Source organism: Microtus ochrogaster, chromosome 7 (assembly GCF_000317375.1).
Source record: "Microtus ochrogaster isolate Prairie Vole_2 chromosome 7, MicOch1.0, whole genome shotgun sequence".
Lineage (NCBI taxonomy): Eukaryota > Metazoa > Chordata > Mammalia > Rodentia > Cricetidae > Microtus > Microtus ochrogaster.
In genome coordinates, this window is record NC_022014.1 from 22,834,131 (window position 1) to 22,853,308 (window position 19,178).

Here is a 19,178-nt window from a genome sequence, read left to right on the forward strand (position 1 = left end):
TGTGAGTTCGAGACCAGCCTGGTCTACAGAGCTAGTTCCAGGACAGGCTCCAAAGCCACAGAGAAACCCTGTCTCGAAAAAACAAAAAAAAAAGAATATGAGCTCACTTTTGGAGGTGCTTTCTTTGGGAAGATGGGTTTGGAGATAGGGTCTCTCTTTGTAGCCCTGGCTGTCCTGGAACTCCGCGTAGACCGGGGCTGGTCTCAGACTCTCAGAGATCCACCTGCTTCTACCTCCTGAGTGCTAGGATCAAAGGTGTGCACCACTATTCATGGCTGCCGGGGTGCTTTTTTAAAAGTGCACTCAGCTCACCACAGCACATTCTCTAGATATCACCACTGCCCTGAGATGAAGGAGCCACCCTGAGATGAAGGAGCTAGCCGCAGTATGTTATCTAGGTATCACCACTGCCCTGAGATGAAGGAGCTAGCGGCAGCACCACTGCCCTGAGACAAAGGAGCTAGCCGCAGTATGTTATGTAGATATCACCACTGCCCTGAGACAAGGGGTGGTCTGGACGCTGTGGTCACTCATTAGGCGCTGACAGCAGAACCTTGGCATTTACCACCCACTTCATGCTGGCGGCTTAGGTTTTAGGCAGGTGCTGCTTCTGTTTGACATTTGAATGGTGGGTGTAAAGGTGGTCCCTGTTGTGTCAGAGTCAAGATCGGTCCAGTGTGAACTCTGTTAACACAAAGAGTCTTTGTTGGGGCCCCACAGAGATACTGTAGCTCTGCAGGTCCCACCAGTGGACTTCAGGATTCTTGAGCTCCGTGATATTACCCACAGACTTCCAGTGTGTGCACTTCTTGTTCTCTCTCTCTCTCTCTCTTTCTTCCTTCCTTCCCTCCCCCACTCCCTCATTCCTTCCTTTCTTTTTGTTTGGTTAGTTTGGTTTTGAGACAGGGTTTCTCTATGTAACAGTCCTTGCTGTTCTGGAACTTAACTCTGTAGTTCCAGGCTGGCCTCAAACACAGATCCGCCTACCTCTGCCTCCCAAATGGATATTTTTCTATAATGGAAGTGTATTCATGACCTCCCCTTCCAGTGGTTAAGAAGCCTGTTTTTAGAGGCTTCTGGAAAACCTTTAATGGACCTTAAGGCACAGTGAATAATTCTTTTTTCTTTCTTTTTTTTTTTTTTTTTTTGAGACAGGGTTTCTCTGTAGGTTTAGAGCCTGTCCTGTCCTGGAACTCTCTCTGTAGACCAGGTTGGCCTCGAACTCACAGAGATCCATCTGTCTCTGCCTCCTGAGTGCTGGGATTAAAGGCGTGTGCCACCACTGCCTAGCTAGTGAATGCGTCTTGAAGCTCAAGCTTTTCTCATATCCTTCAGTGTGGTAAGAGCCCTCAGCAGAAGCAAAGATGACCACTTCAACCTAAGGGCCAGCTTTCTGATCAGGTATTAGGATCTGATTCAGGTGTGGGGGCGAGGTGCTGTAGAGATGGCACATTGGTTAAGAGGGTCTTCTAGAGGATGTTGAGTGTGGCTCCAGTACCCACATCTGGAGACCCCCAACCCCCTGTACTCCAGCTTCAGGGCATCTGATGCCCTCGTCAGGCCTCCATGGGCACAGCACACAAGTCGTGCACAATCACAGATGTGTGCATGTGCGTGGGAATTCTAAAAAAAGAAAAGAATGGCTGGAGAGATAGCTCAGTGGTTAAGAGCACTGCCTGGGGGCTGAAGAGATGGCTCAGTGGTTAAGAGCATTGCCTGCTCTTCCAAAGGTCCTGAGTTCAATTCCCGGCAACCACATGGTGGCTCACAACCATCTGTAAAGAGGTCTGGTGCCCTCTTCCGGCCTGCAGGCATACAGACAGAATATTGTATACATAATAAATAAATAAAATAAATATTTAAAAAAAAAGAGCACTGCCTGTCCTTCTAGAGGACCTGGGTTCGATTCCCAGCACCGACTTGAAAGTACACTACATTCTGGAACTCCAGTTCCTAGAGATCTGGCACCCTCTTCTGTTCTCCAAGGGGAATCAGACACACATGTTGTACACAGACATAAATGGCATGCAAAAAAAAAAACCTCATACACAAATAAATTCATTAATTAATAAAATTTAAATATTGAAAAAGAAAAGGTCAGACTGATTTTTTCTAGGCCTTCTGCACTGTTTCTAAGCCGAGTGACCTTGGTCTTGGCCTGAAAAAGCCTGTGCTGGGCCACAGACAGAGCTCACCGGTGAGGAAGTTCCTAAGTAAATCACTGTCCTAAACTGGAGCGCGATGGGTTAGGCTGTGAAGGGATCGGCTCTTCCATCCCTCCTAAGCATGGAAGCAGCAGATGGTCCCTAAGCCAGGCCTGCACTTGGAAGAAAGACCAACAATCAGTGGGAATAGGAGTCACGACCTGCTACCCGCCTGCCCCCCCCGAGACCCGAGGAAGGAACACTCCCCACTAGGTAGGAGGGAAGACTAGGGTTATCAGAGTTCTTAGTTCCCCATGATGGATCCTTCGAGAAAACCTATCTGTGCTGACAGGGGGCAGAACAGTGTGCACTGAGTTCTTCTTGTCTGGCAGTACACCATCTCTACCAAGCATTTAGAGCCCGGGTTGCCTGGACACTGATGTCACTCTTTCTTTTTGTTTTCATTGTTAGTTTTTTTTTAAATATTTATTTATTTACTTATTATGGACACACTATTCTGTTTGCATATATGTCTGTAGGCCAGAAGAGGACACCAGACCTCATGACAGATGGTTGTGAGCCACCATGTAGTTGCTGGGAATCGAACTCGGGTCCTTTGGAAGAGCACGCAATGCTCTTAACCACTGAGCCATCTCTCCAGCCCTCATTGTTAGTTTTTTATACCCCCCCCAAAAAAAAAACCTCACAAGGGTAGGACTGGGGAAATGGTTCAGTAGTTAAGAGCACTTGCTTAAGTTCTTAGCACCCATGTCAGGCATCTTACAGCCACCTGTGCTCCAGTGCCAGGAGATCTGACACCCTCTTGTGGCTTCCAAAGGTACCTGCATACATGTGACACACATACAAACACATACACAAAATAAAAATAAAATAAATATATGATTGGACTCCAGGTGGTTGGTCAGTCAGCCTGTCTGTTAATCTGTCTACCTACCTGTCTGTCTATTACCACTGAGATACACCCTGGCCCTCTTTTCCTAAGATTCCTAGGTAGGGGACTAGGGCTGTAGCTCTGACCGCATCTCCTCTGCGCCTTGCAGCCAGCCTCCTGCCTTTTTACAGGTTCCTTTGGCTGCAGGTGGCCTTCTCTATGTGTGTAACTTGCTTTGTTAGAAGTGTGCTTCCCCGTGTCATTCATCATACATGTGTACTTGTGTGTGTGTATGTATGTTTGTCTGTGTGTCTGTATATGTATGGAGATAGTGCCTCTCACTAAAATGTGGTCCATTCTTCTAAGCTTGCCTTTACTCTTTCTCTGCAAGGATTTCTTTCTAGTCCCTACAAGTGTCTAAAATTATTGTTCCATTTTTATTCTTATTTATCGTCTTTTTCACCCATGAGAGCAGAAGCTCTACTCAGGGCAGCAACTTCATCGGCCTTGTTCTTTCTCATGCCTCCTGTGTTTAGAAAAGACCTTGCACATAGTAAGCACTCAGTTTATAGCTGCATAGTGAGTCTCAGCCTTGCCAGTTCTAAAACACAGAAAAAGAAAGCGCGATGAGTCGTTAGCTGTACGTGAGCTGACAGTGCGTTACTAGCCATGTGTGTGCTAACATCAGTTAGAATAAAATAGCTATAGGCAGGCTTTTCTGTCCCACCAGCCAGTTCCCAAATAACCAGGTAGAGACTACTTGCTAATTATAAATGCTTGGCCACTAGCTTAGATTTGCTGCTAACTCTTATAGGTTAAGTTAACCCATGTTTCTTACTACCCTCTGCCACACGGCGGTTCCTTCTTTCAGCACAGCACATTCATCCTGCTTCTCTCCCTGCCTGATCACGATTCTGAGTCTCCTCCCCTTCTTCACACTCTTTTTGTCTGCAAGTCCCGCCTAACCTCTACCTGTCCAGTTGTTGGCCAGTCAGCTTCTTTATTAACCCAGCCACAGTGACACATATTCACACAGTGTAAAGAAATATTTCCCAGGTAGCCAGGAAAGTGAGGTGCATTTTCTCTATCAGATTGGAAACGCTGGCATCAGTGATAGCACTGGCACGGGAGCTAGGAAACAGACTGGCTCTCTCCCTTGCTGCTGCCAGGAGAGAGTGTGGTCTCAGCTTTCCCAAGCGATGGATCCTGGGTTAACTCTTCATTTTTGTTATTGGCTCTTTTCCAATTTTTTGAAGTGGCTAACTTCCCCCCCTCAAAAATTACATTTTAAACAATAAAAATTTCAATTCAGTGATCTCAACCTTTCTGTTTAAATTTTTTTCTCCTCCCTCCCTCTTTCTCTCCCTCCTTCCCTCCCTCCCTCCCTCCCTGCCTGTGTGTGTATGGGCAGAGAATGTGCGGGTATGTGTTCCCACAAGGAAGAAGGTATTGTGTCCCTCCCCTGTTGCTCACTTATCTCTTTGAGGGAGGGCCTCTCTCTATACCTGGGGCTCGAGTCTCATCTAGGCTGGAAACCAGCAAGCCCCACAATCCTTCTGTCTGCTCCCACTGGAATTATATTTACAGGTATTTATCTAAGGATAGCAGGCTTGTCACATGGATGCTAGGGTCTGAAATCCAGTCCTCACAATCGTGAAGCCAAGCCATCGCTCCAGTGCACAACCCTCCCCGCCTTGGACACCTTTAGGGAGCCTGGTTGGACTCTGGCACAGGAAGTTTAAATTAATAATCCCAGTGGAGTGTCTTCTTTGTTGTCAATCTCTGAAGTGTTTCATGAATATCCTGGGTGCCACTTAGGAGGCAGAGGCAGGTGGACCTCAGAATTCCAGGTCAGCCTGGTCTATAGAGTGAGTGTCAGGACAGCCAGTGCTACACAGAGAAACCCTGCCTCAGAAAATCGGGGTGGGGTGGGGAATCTCATCAACGGCTAGGACTGGTGCGGGAAGATCAGAGTTCAAGGCTAGCCTGAGTTTCATCACTAACGCTAAGTCAACCTCAGCTACGTGCTGGACCTGGTCTCAAAACAATAACAATAAAGGATGCTCGAATCTGAGCCCAGGTCAGGCTTCTGTGCAGTGACGCAGTGGTGGTCGGAAGCTGCACACAGCTGCTCACAGCCACCCTTGTGAAGAGGTTGCTTTTGAGCCCCCACCGGAAATGTGGGGCTGGTAAGCAATCAAGCACGGCCACCCAGTTTGAAGCAGGATCCAATAACCCTTCCGCCAAGCCATGTGTCTCTATAGGCTGAGAAGCCTCGCGTTTCTTGGCAGATCCTCTGCCTGCAATTGTATTAAATGCCATCTGAGCCCCAACCGCTCACCCCTTTCCTTGCTGTGTGCAACCACCTTCACCTCTGGGGCTGTTACCCTTCTACACATCCCTGCCCTGCTTGGCCAGTGGCTAAACCTCCCTGCCTGGACTCCCAGGTCCCCCACAAGGGAGTCCTACAACCCTTGTGCACCTGTCTTTTGCTTCTTTCTGTTTGGAGCTCTTCATGGTGTTGGTGCTCGGGCCTGGTAGTTACATCTCAGAGCACGCAGCAGCCCACTGAAAGGGTGTTCACCCCATGGCCATGAACAAGCAATAGAGCCTGCAAAAATCTGGCTTCTTCCAGGGCTTTGATGTTCCCAGGTTCTCAGTGTCCTTCTTAGACCTAAAGGTTCTCCCTGCCAACATCAACACTCGGCTAGCAGCCTGGAGGCTGTTTGGAGTGGCACTGAGAGCTGAGGGCTGGGGCCGGTTTTTTGCCTGCGTTCCGCAAGACAAATGGTACACATATATAGCAAGGATGCTATTCCAATCACAGGCCTGGACAAGTGTAGAGAGTGGCGCACGTTTGAACGATTTGTCTTTGCTGGGAAACTTGTTCCCTTCTCCCTGGCTGGTGACCGGCTGCTGCTTGCTGCCTGCTGCTGGGTGGAGCTGATTCCCTTCCTTCCCAGGTCACCTGGGAGAAGCCCCACTGCTCTCCAGAGATGGAAGTTCTTTATTGTGACTGTCAGATGTTCCCTGGGGACCGATAGAGACTAAATGTCCCTCTACCAATGTTCCACCTTTGTCACAGGACAACCCTTCTAAGCCCCCACACCCTACAGGACCACAGGGGCACCTGGGGTTATAATTTAACCCAACCCTGTTGCCCGGCAGCTCTGATTTGAGTCAGTTATTCCCGTATCGTTTTTCCCTTCTAATGCTTTTCCATTCATCTCTTCCTGGGGCTGAGGGACTTGAAAGAACTCTGCAATTAATTTGGATTGGGTTTAACCACCTTATCCTGCTTTTCTTTTTATAGCTTAAACTTTGGAACAAATACCGAATCTCCAACATTCCATCGCTGATATTCCTAGATGCTACCACAGGGAAGGTTGTGTGCAGAAATGGGCTCCTGGTGATCCGAGACGACCCAGAAGGTAGGTTGGATGTGCCTGACGCCCCTCCCCAGCCCCACTATATCCCCTCCTGGACATCAGTACTAATGAAGTGCTGTAAGTAGGTTTACATGACTAGAGAATATTGTCGGGACGAAATTACTCTATTCTCCAGGTCATGGTTAAGATTTTTAAAGGCTCAGAATGTCCCTCCAGGGTGACATTAATTCCTGGGCCAAAGCAGATGGGATCTGGGAAGGAGTGCTCAGCTGGAGGGCTGGGGAGGCTGTTGAAAAGCAGCAAGAGCCCAGATACTGAACCTAGTGCTGTTTCCGTGGCCACGTTAACAAGAAGAGTCTGCATATGTATAGGAGGAGTCCTCTTAAAATATAAGAGTAGCTGGGCGTGGCAGTGTGTGCTTTAATCCCAGCACTCAGAAGGCAGACGCAGGTGGGTTTCTGTGAGTTCAAGACCAGCCTGGTCTACACAGCAAGTTCCAGATAAGCCAGGGATACACAATGACACCCTGTTTCAACAAAAACAAAACATATAACACACACACATATATAGGTACACACACACATATATAGGTATACACACACACATATATAGGTACACACACACACACACACATGCACATCCACACACAGAGCAAAGGGCTGACGACTTAGTGGGTAAAGGCGCTTGTCACCAAGCCTGACACCCTGAATTCCATTCCTATGGTGAAAGGAGAGAAAACCACCACGGTGGACGGAGAGAACCAACCCCCATCAGCTGTCCACTGTCCTTCCACATTCACGATATATAGATACAGGGAAATAAAAAATAAAATATAGAGTGTCCTTTCTCCAAAGTCCTTGAGAGTACAGCAGGCGCCTTTACCTGCTCAGCAATCTCACTGGCCCTCCCCACTTGAGAATCCCGGGATGGTGTGGTGGAATTGAATCCATCCTGGGTAGTACCCGAGGTGGGTATTCCTAGGCTCTGTCCTCAGTTGGATTGGGAACAGAAAGACTTGGATTTGGGGATTTCTTAGATTTGGGGATATTTGCATATATGTCACTAATGACTGTGCTTAACCTCCAAAATAAAACCTTGGGGCTTTGTTTGTTTTGTTTTTTGAGACAGGGTCTCTCTGTGTAACAACCCAGGCTGGCCTCAAACTCACAGCGATCCGCCTGCCTCTGCCTCCCTAGTGCTGGGATTAAAGGTGTGCCACCACCGCCCAGCATTCATTCATTCATTTAGTCAAGAATTCATTGTTTGCCCAAGCTACCTTGAAACTTGCTACATAGCCCAGGCTGCTCCAAATCTGTGCCCTTTTCCTGTCTCAGTCTCTTGATCACTGAGGCCTGAAATCTGAAATTTCATGACTGTCAAAAAAGTTTGGAGCCAGACGGAGGTATCACATGCCTTTAATCCCAGAATTTACGCTTTCTTTTTTTTTTTTTTTTTTTTTTTTTTTGTAGTGGTTTTACTCTTTGGAGGGCCTGCCACTCAGCTCCCAAATAAATCACACATGGATTCTTTCTTAGGAATGACTAGATTTAGCTTGGCTTATTTCTAGCCAGATTTTCTTATAGTAATTATACCGGCCACCTTTTGCCTCTGGGCTTTTTCCTCTTCTTACGTTCACTCTTACTCCGTGGCTGGCTGGGTGGCTGGCTGGGTGGCTGGCTGGGTGGCTGGCTGGGTGGCTCTGGCTGGGTGGCTGGCTGGGTGGCTGGCTGGGTGGCCGGCTGGGTGGCTGGCTGGGTGGCTCTGGCTTCTTCTTTTCTCACTCCTTGTTCTCTCTTTCTCCTTCTTCCTTTGCTCCCTTTTTCTCCTTCTATTTATTCTCTCTGCCTGCCAGCCACACCTGTCCTTTCTCCTGCCTCACTATTGGCCATTCAGCACTTCATTAGACCAATCAGGTGTTTTAGGCAGGCAAATCACAACTTCAGGGGCTGGAGAGATGGCTCAGTGGTTAAGAGCATTGCCTGCTCTTCCAAAGGTCATGAGTTCAATTCCTGGCAACCACATGGTGGCTTACAACCATCTGTAGCGAGGTCTGCTGCCCTCTTCTGATCTGCAAACACACACAGACAGAATATTGTACACATATTAAATAAATAAAAATTTAAAAAAAGGAATCACAACTTCACAGAGTTAAACAAATGCAACATAAAAAAATGCAACACATCTTTGCATCATTAAGCAAATATAACACATCTTAAAATAGCCTGGTCTACACAGTGCCCTCCAGGACAGCCAGGGTTACCCAGAGAAACCAACCCTATCTGGGGCGGGAGAGGGGGGGGTTGGATCTCAGATTTGGATTCAGAATGCTTCACCATGTCACCGACGTCTCCATCTCTGTATTGTTCTCTTGGCCTCAGTGGTGAGTGCACTACCTTGCCTGGTGTGGTTTAAGTCCCAGTTCCCAATGGCCCTTCTCATGCTGACCTGCTGGCTGCTGGCCATGCACTGGGAAGTCTGCCTGGACCACATAGTCGGGGTCTGGCCAAGGTCGGCACTTCTCTTCTTGTGCTACCCAAATACGAGCTGCAAGGATTCATCCTTGGTCACAAAGTTTTACAATAAACCCCAATCCCGCCCCCCCCACACACACAGAGAGAGAGAGAGAGAGAGAGAGAGAGAGACAGAGAGAGAGAGAGAGAGAGAGAGAGAGAGAGAGAGAGAGAGAGAGAGACAGAGAGAGAGAGATCGATCTGGATATAGTGATATATACCTGAAGCCCTGATATTCTGGAGGCTATGAAGATTCTGAGTTCAAAGTCAACCTGAGCTTTGATAGCAAGGCCAGTGTGGTAGGGCACCTTTTAATCCCAGCACTTGGGAGACAGAGGCACATGGTGGCACTCTGTAAAATGAGGCCAACTTGATCTGTATAGTGAGGTCCAGGCTAGTCAGAACTGTGTCGTGAGGCTTGAGATAGGAAGGGGGTGGGTAGAGGGAGATTTCCTATGTAGGAGGATTGCCCTTTGTAAAAGTCAGGACACGGTGAACTCATACCCCACCAACTCCCAAGATTAGCAGTCTAGGCAGCCTCACCAACGGCTCCTTGGCGTTTTGTGTCCTCTGGTTTCCCGGTGGGCATGGACACCTGCATTTTTAACTGGGCTCTCATCCCTGGCCCCTCAGACGATTTTGAGGCAGTGGGCCTTGGACCACCCTGTGAGCTGGGAACATACTAGCTCCTCCTCCTGCTGGGAGCCGAAGTGTCAGTGCTGACCATCTGGGTTTTGGAAGTGTCCATTTTTATTACATTTCAGTTTTCACTGGTTCCCTAGGCCCCAGCCCAGGCTGTTGCTTTAGCGTCTCTGGGGGCATGGCCTACAGTGGGTTCTGGTATACATTCCGGGCTGGGAACCGTGGAGCTGGCAGGATGGGATTGAATCGCTATCTGGGTGGGGTAGTATCTGATGTAGGTACCAGAGACCCAGCCTTCTGTCAGTTACCTAGGAGGTCGGCTGGCTGGTCTGGTCTCCTTTCTGTTCTGCTTGTCCGTCTGTAACCTTGCTTCTGCATCTGCAGCTAGCCGTTTGGAGAGGGGCCTTCTTACCCTCCCGGCGCAGGAACCACTGCTTAGGTGGTAATGAAGCTGTGCTGTGGACGAGTTTCTGGTTTTTTAATTACGTTTCCTAACAGCTTGTTTGGTGTATGTTTGTATTGTGTTTGTTGGCGCACACATGCCCCTGCATACATGTAGAGATCAGAGGTTATTACTTGAGAGCCTGTTCTCTCTTTCCTTCACATGTACCAGGGATTGAACCCAGGCTGTGAGGCCTGGCTCCAGACACCCTTAGCCACGGAGCCATCTTGCTAGCCTGAGTTCCTTTGTTTCTGCGTTGGCTGCAGATCCTCTGGCTAGGCTAATAAATACTTTACGGTGGCAAAGCTGTGCCTATAGTCCTGAGGACTCCTAGGTCCAGGGCCACCGCAAAGAACCTTGACATTCTCGCAATCTGTTGCCTGTTTCAGGTCTGGAATTCCCTTGGGGACCTAAGCCCTTCCGGGAAGTCGTTGCAGGGCCCCTGCTTAGAAATAACGGGCAGTCACTGGAGAGCAGCAGCCTGGAGGGGTCTCACGTGGGCGTCTATTTCTCTGCGCACTGGGTGAGTGTTTGGTCTCTCCTTAGTTTAGACTGAAGGAAGTGAGCGAGTCACCACTGGGCCAAGAGTGCTAGTCTTTGCGAGGTGGGGAACTCTGACAGACATTCCCTGGCTTTGCCTTTCCTTGCTCATCGATGACAGTAAATGCTCAAGCTATGGATGGTGGCAGCAAGAAAACGACCTCTTGGGCTGGAGAACAGCGGTTAAGAGAACTAGCTGTTCTTCCAATCTTGAGTTCAACTCCTAGCAACCACACGGTGGCTCACAATCATTTGTATCGAGATCTGGTGCCTTCTTATGGCCTGCAGGCATACATGCAGTCAGAACACTGTATATATAATAAAGAAATAGATCTTTAAAAAAAGAAAAGAAAAAGAAAACAACCTCTCCACAGCCATCCTGATGAAATTTCTCAGGCTCCCTAAGGGGAGGTATCTCACGGCTAACTGCTGCACACTGCCTAGGCTGGCCTGTGTGTGTGCCTACTGATTGCCAGGAAGAGATGCAAGCTTACTTAGCTCTTGCATAAACTGGATTTTGCTGTCCCAGCCCTACCCTTCTCGTCTGGCCACCAGTGGCCAGTGCTGGAAGTAGAGACTTGTAATATGGCAGGATCTCTTGTCTTTCAGTGTCCACCCTGCCGGAGCCTCACCCGAGTGCTGGTGGAATCCTACCGGAAGATCAAGGAAGCAGGCCAGAAGTTTGAGATCATCTTCGTCAGCGCAGACAGGTACTGTGTACCCCTGAAGTGTCCGCGCTATGCCGCTTTTCCGATAATGGCTTCTCCCCATTTCTTTTACGTCATATGTTTTCCTCAGTGTAGGCCATAGAGTAGGGCCCAGGGAAGACCAATCTGGGATTGTAAGTAACTCAGATAAACCTTACAGCAAACACTGAGGCACGTCTCAGTCCAGGTTGTGGTCAGCTGAAATCAAGATTGCAGTTTTGGTTCAGCTTTCTAGATCGTGAAGGGGAAATATGGAGGATGGAAGCAAGCTAGAGACTAGCATGATGTGATTGTTTTGTGAGGATATGTATTAATTTTCTTCAACCTAGCCACACACTCTGTCTAAGGCTACTTTAATGCATGTGGAAAAGAAATCACGTAAGTCAAGCAGTGGTGGCGCATGCCTTTAATCCCAGCACTGTGGGATGCAGAGGCAGGCAGATCTCTGAGTTCGAGGCTAGCCTGGTCTACAAAGTGAGTTTCAGGACAGCCAGGGCTACACAGTGAAACTCTGTCTAGGAAAAACAAATGAAAGAGACGGGGGGGGGGGGGAGGAAAGAAGGAAGGAATCATTCATCAATCATTCAATCACCCAACTGAGGATGGTGTAGTTTTTCATTCCAGAGCCTTGTCTCATTAGCCTCAGTGGTTTCTGCTTCTCACCTGCCCATTCATTGATACATAGTCTTCAGCTTAGCGCTCCAATCAGGATCCAGACAGACATCAGGAGTTTCTGCCTCCTGAAGTCCTGGCCACATAGACTCTCAAGATGCCACATTGTAGCTTTGACATTGTACTTCCTGTGCTATTTCTTGGCTCATGGTCCCATCCCACAGTTCCTGGTCTCAGTGCAATGGACTGGAGACAAGCCTGAAGACATTTAAAGCTTTAAACTGTATCATCTTTATTGAACACAATGTCTATACAAATAAATTGCATCCATTTTAGGTTTGTAGTTCCCTGAGCTTTGCCCCACATGCTTACCCATGTCACTATTGTCAGAGAGTCAAGATACAGACATTTCCATCACGTAGAAGGTTCCCTTTTGCCCTTCCTGGTCATCACGCATGGCCATAGCCAGCCCTAATGTGCTTCTGTAGCTTCAGTGTCTTTACCTTCCCGAACATTTCTCTTACAGTCATAGGTGTAGGCTTGGTTCCGAGTGCCTAGTTCTGTGCACACCGCAGCTCTGCATGCAAACTAGGGGTATACGGGAACACAATTGTGGTGTGTATTCAGTCTGAACCTTTAAAAAACCAAACATGTCTGTGCTGACGATGAAAAGTTGTGCATAGGCATAGTTGTAGGATGCTGGCGTGGCCTGGCATGGTTTGGGAGCCACCTCGTGGACGGACTCATTTGCTTCTTGTTGAACAGCAGAATGGGTAGAATAGCGAACGCCTGTATTCTGGTGCCTGTGGCGCTAGGTTAGGAGCTTGATGTTAGGAACCTCAACCCTGTAGGTGCTGGTATGACAGTAATGGCAGGAAGGACCGAGTAGAAATACACACAAGAGAAAGACATTTTCTCCACATCTTTCTGTAGGTCGGAGGAGTCTTTCAAGCAGTACTTCAGTGAGATGCCGTGGCTCGCTGTCCCCTACACTGATGAGGCCCGACGGTCGCGTCTCAACCGACTGTATGGAATCCAAGGTAAGCATCCCAGCCTGAACTCTGCAGCCTGGATGGAAACCTGCCCGTCTGGGCTTCCACATCCTGGCCTCCTTTTTAGCAGAGAAAGAATATCTTTGAAACAAAGCATGGTGGTGCATGCCTGTAACCCAAGCATCTAGAAGTCAGAGGCAGGAGGAGCGCCAGTGCCATGGTAGTCTAAGCTATATAGGGAGACTCGGTTTCAGTAAGACCAAAGCAACCAAACAAAAACTAGGTTTTACTTTCTGAGTGTTCATGTTCCTCACATGTTTTAAAAATTACTTGGACCAGGCAGTGGTGGTGCACACCTTTAATTCCTGCACTCGGGAGGCAGAGGCAAGTTGATCTCTGGATTACTTGGGGACTAGGGACTGGAAAGATGGCTCTGCCTTTAAGAGTTTGTTCTGTTCTTATAAAGAGTCCAAGTTCAGTTCCCAGAATCCATATCAGGAGGCTCACAGTGACCTGTAAGTGTAACTCCAGCTCTAGGGAACCTGGACTCACCTAGCTTCCTTGGGTATCCACAGAGACATACTTGTGTTCACACACACACACAAATACACAATTTAAAAAATAAAGTAAATCTTTTTAAAGAGAACTTGGGGTGAATTTTATGACATATAAGATGACTTATACCTCATTACTGCTGCTCACTTTGGGGTTCTGGGGTGGGGTAGTGTTTTTAAGTGCTTGCTCTAGTAAAACAGTGTTTCTCGTCCCCTCAAATGGTGCTTCTGATGTGGATGGCCTATGGAGCACATGCTTCCAAATCCGCTGGACCAGCACCTCCCCTCCAAGGTGTCACTGTCACGCAGGCTAAAGGATAATCTTTGGTTCTGTCGCTTGGAGTCCCTGAGCTTCCGTTTCCTCCTCTGCAAATTTGGCATGATGAACCTCTGACAAAATTGCTGAGAAGTAATATAGATGAAACACTTCTAACAAGTCTGTGTCTGTGTCCACATGTCCGTGTCTGCATGTCCGTGTCTGCGTGTCCGTGTCTTTATGTGTGAGTTACACTCATACTATCTTTCAGCTGAAGACATTTCTTCAAGGTGTTGACCGCTGGGTTTGCCTTACAGTGTTGTTCAGAAATAAATAATAATATCACAGAAACAAGCTAGATTCTTCCCTATGCTAGTAGATAAAACAGCTCCTTCCTGTAGCTCAATGGGTTCTTTCTTGGAAAAGACAAGGGTAGGTGCTTGCTTAGGCTCCCTCCCCACACTACAAAAACAAACAGAAATATATGGGGTTGAGTTTTGACTTTTCCACCATTGGGATTAAGTTTCCTCGCTCTAAAAGTGACTCAGTTTTCTACTTAAAGGAGACATGGCTGTCTCTTTGTGACTGTTCAGTGAGCTAGAAGCTGCTCCCAGCTTCATAGTCTTCAAGGCCTTTCTTTATTTTTTATTTATTTTATTTTATTTTATTTTTGATTTTTGAGACAGGGTTTCTCCGTAGCTTTTTGGTTCCTGTCCTGGAACTAGCTTTTCTAGACCAGGCTGGCCTCGAACTCACAGAGATCCGCCTGCCTCTGCCTCCCGAGTGCTGGGATTAAAGGTGTGCGCCACCACCGCCCGGCAACTGAGGACTTTCTTGAGACTACAGGCAAGACGTACTGGTAGGCTGGTTGAGCCCCAGGGACGATGTTGTCCTCCAGTGGCAGCCTCTTCTGGTGACAGTAAGTGTTCCATCTTCATCTGTGTTAGCGGTTCATCAGTGTGACAGACAACGTAAGAAGGACCGGTTGGTTACCTAGGCTCTCAGCTTCAGACGGGTGATAAGGAAGGCGTAGCCAAGCCACTCAATTCACGGCCCCGTGGCTCAGGTGGTGGAGAAGGAGGGATGGTGACACACTGTTGACTTTTGCCCTTTCTCCACTTCATTCTGTCCTGGTTGTAGCCCATGGGATGGTCTGTCCATATTCAGAATGAATCTTCTAGTTAGCCCTCCATAGACAGGCCCTCACAGATACATGGAGAGGGGTGGTCCCTGTCTCCCGGGTGATTCCAAACCCGGCCAAGTTGATGGTGAAGATTACTATCACGTGGCTTTAGCATCAGGCTTTTGAGAATTCCTGTTCTTCATATACAGCAGTGAGTGTGGATGAATAGATCTTTAAAAACGTAATAATAAATTTAAAAAGAAGAAATCCTACTTTATAGGGATTTATGCTAGGAAATTATCTCATAGCACCTCTTAGAAGCTGAGCTTCTCAAGCAGGTGGTATATTTGAATTTCTCTTTATTTATTTGTTTGTTTGTTTGCTATATATTTATTTATTGAACTTCTACTTATTTATTTTTAGAAGGTTTTTCCTAAAGTTTTTTTTAAATTTTATTTATTTATTATGTATACAGTGTTCTGTCTGCATGTATACCTGCAGGCCAGAAGAGGGCACCAGATCTCATAACAGATGATTGTGAGCCACCATGTGGTTGCTGAGAACCGAACTCAGGACCTCTGGAAGAGCAGTCAGTGCTCTTAACCTCTGAGCCATCTCTCCAGCCCTTTCCTAAAGTTTGTTGTATATGGGAGTATTTTGCTAGTATGCAGGTCTGTGCACCACATGTGTACATGGTGCCTTCAGAGGCAGGAAGAGGGAGTCAGATTCTGTGGAATCAGAGTTGCGGATGGCTGTCAATCACCATGTGGATTCTGGAACTCAAGTCTGGGTCCACTGGAATTACGCCAGCTGAGCCAGCTCTCCCGTGGTTGGTTGTTTTGTTTCGGTTTGTTTTGAGACAAGGCATTACTCTACGGCCTAGGCTGGACTGGAATTCACCATGTAACCCAGGCTGGCCTAAAAATCATAGTAACCTTTCTATGTCAGCCTTCCTGTGCTGAGATCACAGGCACAGGGCACACACCTTTATTATTTATCTATCTATCTATCTATCTATCTATCTATCTATCTATCTATCTATCTATTTATTTATGTTTTGTTTTTAAGCAGGGTCTCATTATGTAACCTTGGCTGGCCTGGAACTTGCTATGTAGACCAGGCTGGCTTCAGACTTGCAGTAATATTCCACTTGCTTCTGCCTCCCAAGTGCTAGGGTTATAGGTGTGTGCTGCCATGCCATGCCAGGATGATGAAGTAGCTTTACAGAGAAGTACTAGAACATTCCCTAAGCGGTACCCAAGCTGAGCTACCTCCACCTGGTCTTTGTTAGAGAGAGAGAGACTGAGACTTGATCTGACAGTTACCCGGGTCCTCCCTATTGTCTTGACTGGCTTGGGTGAAAATATATAATACAAAAGGAGCATGGCCTCCGAGTGTCTTGGATCTATGCCCAGAGTGTCCCTATACCAGAGAGAGAGAGAGAGTCTTCCTCCAGAGTGGCCTTTCCACATGCTGACAGTTAGCTGAGGTGTCATAGGCAGTGGGGTGCCCTGGCACAGGGTAGCTATGTCGCAGGTCTTGTCAGTTTGCCCTATGCTAGATGGACCAAAGTCTGGCAGCTGCCAGTGGCCTGGTCACTGGCCCCCTTTAGATGCCTTGGACTCAGCCCTGGGTTTGTGTGAAGTCATCATGGGGCCACCCCGGCTCACTGAGGATTTGGCATTTGGCTTCCCTCCATCTCCTTTGTCTCCCTGAAAGAGCTGTGTTCCCCACAGGCCTCCCTGCTCCCAGTGCTCTGTACAGTCTGGGGAATTGGGGGCCCTATAAGCTGTTTAAAAATACCTTTCTAAGGGAACCATTTAGACACACTTGGCAAAAGGCAAATCCCATTAGCCATTGTCTAAGTAACCCGGGGCTGCTGGAGAGTATCGCAGAACACCATGTTCTTTTGCAAGGAGGCTTAGGGGCCCTTCTGTCTTGGGCGAGGGACCCAGGCGCTTTTGTCCTTTCTCTCTATCCTTCATACCCAGCCTGTGGGAGGCAGGAACTGGGTGGCTAATACATAGAGCGTTGTGTTTCTTTTTCCTCTTGCTCAATCCATCTTTCACTCTTCCTCTCCCACTTCCCTCCTCCCCTCTCTGCCCCTTACTTTACCCTCTTCCTTACTTCCTTCAGAAAATGGACTTGAAGCATTCTGTAAACATAAAAACGACATTTTCAGAGCTGTGTCTTTTCAATCAGTAGAGGGCAAGTGGCTGAGCTGGCGTGATTTTTTTTTTTTTTTTTTTTTTTGTAGACAAATCTTCGTATTCAAAAGGCTGGCGCCTCTGTGTAGATCTGCCTGTCTGCTGGCGGAGGGCAGCCAGGGCAGCCTGGGAATCCACTGAGCGGCCTTGGTGTTCTGTTTTGTTTGTTGCATTTAATTGTGAGCACAGAAAAAGGAAAAAAGATAGGGGCAAGAACAGAGGACAATGTAATAAACACCCATTCTGCACCAAGAAGACTTGGTTCAGATATTTAGAATAGAATTCGGGTCCTGTGTCTTCCTCAGCATACCCAACTCTCTCAAAAAGGAGAAAAGAAAGAAGGAAGAGTAAAGAAAGCATTACAGACAAAGACAAGGCCCTTGCGCTCCTCTGCCTCCCTTCCCCTGGGAATCACCATCGTGTATCTAGTGTATCTACTTCATAACCTCATAAGCCGCTTCCGCATTTCCCTGCATGCATATGAACCCATGAATAATGTATCGCTTCCTTGGTGCGTCTTTTAGAAGCATACTCTAAATGCCGTCATAATGTAATTTTCCTACTTGATTTTTTTCACTTACATTATGGTCTTAAAATGTATCCCCACTAATATTCACATCTAGTTGGTTTATTTTCAGGCCTGGGAAGGGCTCCATGGGTTAACTGTGCTGACTGACTTATCTGCTCCTGTGTTGATGGGCAGTTTGACTGAGCTTGGCAGATCTGCTCCACTCTTGACTGACGGTTTTTTCTTTCTCTTTCTTTCTTTCTTTCTTTCTCTCTCTCTCTCTCTCTCTCTCTCTCTCTCTCTCTCTTTCTCTCTCTCTCTCTCTTTCTTTCTTTCTTTTTCTTCAGGTTTTTCAAGACAGGGTTTCTCTGGAAACTAGCTTCAGGGTTCCTGGAACTAGCTCTTGTAGACCAGGCTGGCTTCAAACTCACAGAGATCCGCCTGCCTCTGCTTCCCATATGCTGGGATTAAAGATGTGCACCACCACCGCCCAGCTGTTTTCTGGATTTCTAAGAACATAGCCATACATGTCTCTTGGTGCAGACTGGGCTTTGCCACCTATACCAGATGCCCCTGCCCTCTCCTGAGCTCTCTGCTTTGGGGCTGGGCGCAGCAGGAGAGACATCTGATGAGTGGAACTGGCTGTTGGTTTTGCCGGGGTTTGATTTGGTTTCTCATCCCCACCCCAGCCCTACTGCCCTTCAGTTCTGATTTCCACTTTAAACATAGAGCCCACATTTTACATCACTTAAACTCAGCTGCTCTCCCATCTCATCTGGCCTCCTGGTTTACTCTAAAACTGTTTCCACTTTGCTGAGTCCCTTCGGTCACTGTTCGCATGCATACACATAGCTACAATGTACTCACACATCGCATGCATACACATAGCTACAATGTACTCACACATCGCATGCATACACATAGCTACAATGTACTCACACATGTAGCCCTGTGCCGTCTGAGTCTTTCTTTTAGCTGTGTATCACAACCCTTTCCAACTGTCTGCACCCCCTGGCAGCCATTTCTACCCTCTCTCAGCATCTTGCCCTGCAGTGTGCCCTAGCTTACATTTCTTCTTTTCTCTAGTTTCTCCTCCTGCTCCCATTGGTCTTTAGGGTCTGGAAGCCCCTTTGGATGCTGCCATCTGGATGCAGACAGAGCTAGGTGCTACTCCTCCTGGCTTTTTTCTTCCTCCAGTGTCTGGACCACTTCAGCTTCTTTGTCCCACCTCCACCCTCCCATCCCCACAAAACTGTTTCCTTAGCAACAGAGAAACAACCAGACTAAACTGTAGGATGGACTCTATACATTGTTTTGAGGTTGTTTTAAACTCCAGTGGGTCTCCCTAGGAGGAAGGTGTAGGCCTTGTTCTTTCTCTGTGCTTTGAGAGGGATTGTGGAAGGGAGTCCAGCACCGGCTCACTGGAGCTGAAGGCTTAGGCTGAGTCCTCTCTGGGAATGGTGGTGTGTATGTCTTCCCAGCTCACAAGGGGAGCTTCCTTGGCAGACATTGCTGTTGCTGGGACTTTTACTCATACCTCCCATCCCTTAGCTAACGTTCTCCACCCTGGCTGAGGTTTCTGCTTCTCTCTTACCAGGCTCCCACCCTCTGTGCCTTCTCTGGGAGGGTTTTGTTTTTTGTTTTTTTTTTTTTTTTTTTT

General features: G+C 47.7%; 1 protein-coding gene across 2 annotated transcripts in view; it reads left to right on the forward strand.

Annotated features, from left to right (window-relative positions):
- Nxn (nucleoredoxin) overlaps nt 1–19,178 on the forward strand; it is a 160,876-nt gene that overhangs the window by 132,481 nt on the left and 9,217 nt on the right. For both annotated transcript variants that reach the window (XM_026780594.1, XM_026780593.1), the window contains exons 2-5: nt 6,350–6,467; nt 10,409–10,542; nt 11,169–11,269; nt 12,812–12,918. In XM_026780594.1, the coding sequence (XP_026636395.1) occupies nt 6,350–6,467; nt 10,409–10,542; nt 11,169–11,269; nt 12,812–12,918 (460 nt within the window). The remainder of the gene's footprint in view (nt 1–6,349; nt 6,468–10,408; nt 10,543–11,168; nt 11,270–12,811; nt 12,919–19,178) is intronic.